The sequence below is a fragment of the Elaeis guineensis genome, chromosome 2 (genome assembly GCF_000442705.2).
Source record: "Elaeis guineensis isolate ETL-2024a chromosome 2, EG11, whole genome shotgun sequence".
NCBI classification, from domain to species: domain Eukaryota; kingdom Viridiplantae; phylum Streptophyta; class Magnoliopsida; order Arecales; family Arecaceae; genus Elaeis; species Elaeis guineensis.
In genome coordinates this window covers 454,271-460,270 of record NC_025994.2, presented here as the reverse complement: position 1 = coordinate 460,270, position 6,000 = coordinate 454,271, and the positions used below count along the sequence as shown (strand labels likewise).

The 6,000-nt window shown below is 37.0% G+C and overlaps 1 protein-coding gene across 1 annotated transcript in view; it reads right to left on the bottom strand.

Annotated features, from left to right (window-relative positions):
• Positions 1-421: 421 nt before the first annotated feature.
• LOC105034243 (putative DUF21 domain-containing protein At3g13070, chloroplastic) overlaps positions 422-6,000 on the bottom strand; it is a 54,588-nt gene continuing 49,009 nt past the window's right edge. The window contains exons 12-14 of the mRNA XM_073251411.1: positions 5,471-5,587; positions 3,616-3,795; positions 422-1,365 (exon numbers count right to left, since the gene is read on the bottom strand). Coding sequence (XP_073107512.1) covers positions 1,045-1,365; positions 3,616-3,795; positions 5,471-5,587 — 618 coding nt within the window. The 3' untranslated portion in view covers positions 422-1,044. The remainder of the gene's footprint in view (positions 1,366-3,615; positions 3,796-5,470; positions 5,588-6,000) is intronic.

The window sequence follows — 6,000 nt, the reverse complement described above, 5'->3', positions numbered from 1 at the left end:
TAGGATCATTAACCGTAACAGTAGATTCTCATCGGCCCATCAAACCATCCAATTGCAAACAAATGCGCTGCCAACAAGCACATAATGATTTCCGGCTACGAGGGCTTCACTTTTGGAACTTATAAAAGCACCAGTAAACATTATTACCAAGCTGCACGTCTCCTCCAAGGCAAGTGGTAGGTGACAAAACAATCACCCAACATTCTCTTGAGGAGCCCCTCCAAATGCTAAATCCACCTTTCCTTGGACTCCATCTCCCACCGCTATTCCTCTTTAAAGGTCCCTTTGCCCTTGCACAAAAGGACCAACCAAACTCTTCAGATGGCCACAAAAGCCTTGCCTTCTTGGACCGTGCACCTCCCTCTCGATTCTCCTCTTTCTTTTACATCATCAAGAGTCCATCAAATCACACAAAAACAAGTTAGACAGAAGCAAGAAGACAAACACCTACCTGCTATAAATTCAAAGCCACCCTCTGATAACTTCCTAGAAACTCATACACCACCATCAATCTTAATTCTGACTGTTCCCATGGGGGGCAGCCAGACCAATGGCACCACAGTCCTCTACTCGTCGTCCCTTGCTCTGTTGCAAGAGAGATTCAGACAACTACAGAAAAACAAGGAGATGAGGAAAGAGAAGGAACTCCTGAGAATATTTGCTGAAGCTGAACAAGCAAGTCAAAGAACTCGTTGCGAGCAAGCCAAGTGCTTTTTCCATCCTGAGTTGATACAACCTTCCAGGCCCCTACACGTCGGGTCTCCATCCCTTCAGCTCGACTCCTATGGTGACCACTCAGAAATCCAGGCCTTAGAGACCTCGCTTTCCATTGGCTTACTGCATAACAAGGGCATGCATGCCTCTCAAAATTCCAATGAAACAGGTGTTGACACCACTCTTCACCTGTAAGCAAGCCTACATGTTTGTTGACTCGCCTCCTTTTTTTCCTCTGCATTTTTGACAGTCTTATGGTGTTCTTTTTATATTTCCAAGTTCTTTTTCCCCTGTGTTGCAAGAACTGATAGTGTTTGAGGTGCAATGTAATTATTGTTGGGTATTACAATCATGATCATCTGCTTTTTTATCAATGGCATAGCTGTGGGACTCTTCCAATGCCTCCTGGACAATTATGACCTCATCAGAGTATCCATGTTCCTGTTGTTCTGTTTTTTCACCATGGTTGCCTGCATCCATTTCACAGTCTCCATGGCTGCTCAGTTCTGGTTCACTACCACTCTGGTTCTTCCGTTTCATGACGTTGGTGGGAACCAAACTATTTATGCCTTCATTCTCCATATTTACATATTCACCTTTTATTGGTTTGAAGCGGACTTTACCAACCTTTCTAGCGTTTGCTTCCAATATCTGTACATAAAGAACCACATGGAATTAAGCAGAGGCTATACAAGGGCAGGTTTACTGAGAGTTAACCCTCTCATGATTGCAAAAGACCGAAAATTACAGAAAGCTTGGTCCACACATGCTAGTAAATAAACTTAGCCACCTTTCTTGTATGAAAAAAAATGACAAGAAAACATTCGAGATCATTGATTGAAAGGATAGAAAGGATTAAAAACAGCTTATGATTTAAAAACAATACAAGCATGCATGTATAAAAACTATAACATAAAACTGAACATGATTTAATGGTGATTGCTTGCAGAAAGGGACCGACCAGAAATGTACAAATAATTCCTATGAATTAACTGAGACCTGTGCATATAAAACTGCCAGATAACATGACATTCAATATGCTTCAAAAGCTAGTAATTATAAGAAACAGCAAAATAAACGGCTGTCAACTTAAATATGCAAGCAATTACTTACTAAAAACCCGATAAAATAGCACTCAGTTTCTGATCTCTGACAGATATGATCATGTAATAAGAGACCTTGCAAGCTAAATCATGACCAACAACAATTACCATAAAATTAAATCAAATATTTGTTGGCTTATAGAGATCTAAAGATTAGAGCCCCCAGGAGTAGGTTAGAAGCATGTCTCCGGGCATTCGCATTTTAGACAGTAAGATCAATAAGTTTGGCCAGATTGTCTGATGCCAAATTTTTATCTCAACTTGTTCTGAATAATTTACTTGAATCCTGAACAGCTTGTGATGTCAACTATCAAGTGCAGGTTATCTCAGGGAATCAGCACAGGAGCCTTACAACAGAAATGAAATGCACACTGGTCGGATCGGAGTAGAAGATCAAAGGCAACAAGTTGGTTGAATATCTCATGCCCAGCCTAGAACTAGTGAAGAAATTTCAAGCCAAAGTTGAATAACATGCATTGCACCTGCAGAAACCTAAAAAATAACAGAATGGACTCTATTTTTAGGAATCAAATCGTGGAGGAGACAATATGTTAAAACCTGGATGGCAGCGAATTCCATTAAAAACAAAATGATGGTTATTTTTCTAAACATATTGAGTACCCCTTTATGAGCAAGAAGCAAAAGCTTGAGAAAGTATGTTGTTAATTTGTTTTAGTTATTGGCATCTAACCCTTGCTCTTTCTTTAGTATCTTGATCTGCACCTTAAGAGCAAGCACAACATTATATCGACTGCAATTTCAGATAAGGACAGTAGCATGCTGCATTGCTCATTAAATTTAGACAAAGTATGTCAGAAAGCAAAGCAGAAAAGTTAGGTTGTTAAAAGTCTAGCAAAATATTAGCGCCAGGCTTATCAAGAGTATAGCAATACAATAATTTTAGCTAGTGCTGATTTTCCATTAATGGACAATTATTCATCCAGAAAGTGGTGTTTCCAATTCCACTAAAAGTAATACAGATATCATATACAACCATGGGATACCCAGTAGATGATGGCGAGAATCTATGATCAAGAAAATTTGGAAAGCATGAGAATCAGGAAATGTTACTTCTCTTCCCACATCCTCTAGATGTTCTTGCAGGGCACCACCTCACACAAGCACAAAATTGGCCTTTCTGGCTCCTCCCTGTAATCCTATCCTCCACATTTTACCCACTACTCTTAACCTGCTGTTACCCTCACCATTACCCCTTCATGCAAATCCAACGCAGGGCACCATCTCACACAACATCTTTCAATGCTAGCCAAAGCAATAAAATACGACATATGGTGTTGAATACTAGCACAGAAACACATGTACTGCTACAAAGAGATACAATAAAAACATGCAGACATAGTGTCGAAAAAACCACATTCTATATATCACGCTACTTATGACGGCTTTATAGTGACATACATACATTGTAAGCATTGAGAAAGGAAGTTTCTTCGACCTTTTACAGAACTATCCCTTGATAACATGGGGATCCATTCAGGGTAATCAATAAAAGATTCTAAATACACAAAAGACTTCATGATTGATATGGCTTAAAATTATATTGCCCTTGAATATTCCACTAAAAGATAAGTAATACGAAAGAAAAAGAAGAATGCAAGATTTTTTACAACTAAAAATGTGCAGTTAATTTGATGCTTACTTCTGTGAAAACTTTTTTCTGAAATCCAAAAAGAGATTGAGTGAAGAGAAAAATATGATAATTAAAGATATTAAGATTGACATAATTAGCAAAACTTAACACACTTTTTTTTCTATATATGCCAATTTGAGTATGTACCTCAAGTTCAAATGTTTGATGTTTTTCCTTCTCATTTTGGTGATCAGATGTTGTGTCACCATATTCATTGTTCTCTCCTTTGTTTGCCTTCTCAAGTACCACAACCATATTCCCACCTTCTTCTGGTATATATCCGAATGACTCACAAACGAAACCTGATACAGTCTCATACTGATGACCCTATAAATGTGAAAGAGGATAGGCATTCAGGAAAAACTAAAGAATTCCAATAATTTCACTAAACAATTCCAATAATTTCTTATTATGTAAAAATTCCATTGTAGGCAAGTAGTATTTAATGTATTTTAATTCATATACAACAAAATAACAGAGTGCAAATGAGTATAGACATGGCAACGCTTTACTACAAATTATTTGGTCAAAAGTCAAAACAATGGGAACCAATTTTCCACATGGGAAAATGGAAATGCACAATAAAAGCAAAATGGTAATGACATATATACTGATGCAAGAGGAGACAGACTAACAAAACTGTCAACATATGGAAAAAAATTAAGATCAAAATGAATTTCATATAAAACTAATGAGATTATTAATGTATTTCATAAAACACTAGTGTCCCCCTTCCTTCTAAGGAGCTGCTTGTTGACCTGCAGCACCACTTCAAACAGGCAGAATTCTTAATTTCAAGAAGGAAAAAGAGCTACACCAAATGGGATTTCCCAACTTCTTCAGTAATTTACAGATAAGAAGGTATGACAATAGATATAATTTCAGTAATTGTTACCTTAAGTTCTATTTTTGGTATTTTTATTTTTAGAATGCTTTGCTAATGGCATATAAGAAGAAAGATGACCATGGGGTGGTGCTCAACTATATGGATCAAACTAGAATTCCACAAATGTGATACACGTTCATTTTGCATGAGAATTGGGATGGATGTAGAATAGATAATTGTGATCCCTTAAAAGTTTCAAGTCTATTAATAATTCATAAATGCACTCCAAGTTCTGATATATGCATTTTTATCATTTCTCTTTAAAAAAAGAACAAGCCTGCTAATAGAGGAGCATTTGCTACCATAACAGTGCTAAAGAGAAAATGAGGCTCAGAAGTTTCTCCTCTCTCTCTCTCTCTCTAGTCATTTCTAAGATTAAACTTGGTTAGTCGAACTGGGGATGCCCCCAAAGATTTCATTAAGTATGGATATATAATATCCTCATACAACTGGACAACATGGATTGGCCATGAAATCTAAAAGTTCATATTGGCTGGACCTGCCATGGGAGGGGGGAGAGAGAGAGAGGGAGAGAGAGAGAGAGGTTTATTTATTGCTGATACTTGGCCATCAGGTAATTCAAAATAAATATATAGTTAATATGTTACACCATGTTATCACAAGTTGATAACATAAATTTAGCATAAGTAAAACATGAAAAACAAAAAAATTAAGACAATTTCCGCATTAATTCAAGAAAGCATCACAAGTAAAACGTTAAAAAGATTCTCTTTTTAAACTAGAATTGTCCTAGTAGCATGGAGACCTGTATGGTTATAATATTCTAGCTAATAGACCCAGTAGCATAAATCATTTTTTAGACCTTGTCTTTTTTTCACAACACCCATATTTGGTGATGCCCTCTCTTATCTTCCGACTCCCTTTCCCACTTCTTTGTTATTCTTTCTTCTTCACTCTCATTGTTAAGTCTGAGCGTGATGCAGCAGTAGACATAAAAAAAAATGTTACATGAAAAGATTAAACGGTAAAGTAGCATCTCTCAACTAAAAAGCAATGGAAACCCATTATACAGCAATCTTGGGGCTTGAAAGAAAAAAGGGTAAACTGTGAAGAGACACCAAATCTGATCCTTCACCAGAAAACAATACTACAGACCTCAGGTATTTTGACATTCAGCTCTTCAGAAAGCTGATCAATTGATGTATTTGCATCTACATCAAATGTTCCATCCTCTCGCATCACTATATAACCAGTTTTCTTCGTGATCTCCTCCTGCAATATATCAGAACTAGATAAGAAAAAATAAATTATGGGAAAAAAAAAAAGATAGAAGCATGGTGATCATAGGGCAAACCAACTTCTGGCAGAACAAATGCGGATATCAAGAATTAAGTCTATTAAGTGCTCCTAATATCCACAACCTTCAGATAACAAAAATTACATTAAGTTAAATGTCTGTGCTTAACTGCTTAAGGTTTCAGATTCTGAGGTATGGATGGGGCTTGTACCAGTCATGAATTGGTACGGTATGCAACACAATATGCCCCTGTATCTACTCACTGTCTGCTGAGACAGGTTGGTCCAGCATGGAATGGTTGGATTTTCAAATCTCTGTCTATATTAACAGGCCAATAAGGAACAGGGAGATGAATCAATAAAATATATCCATATGAAGGGAAATAACT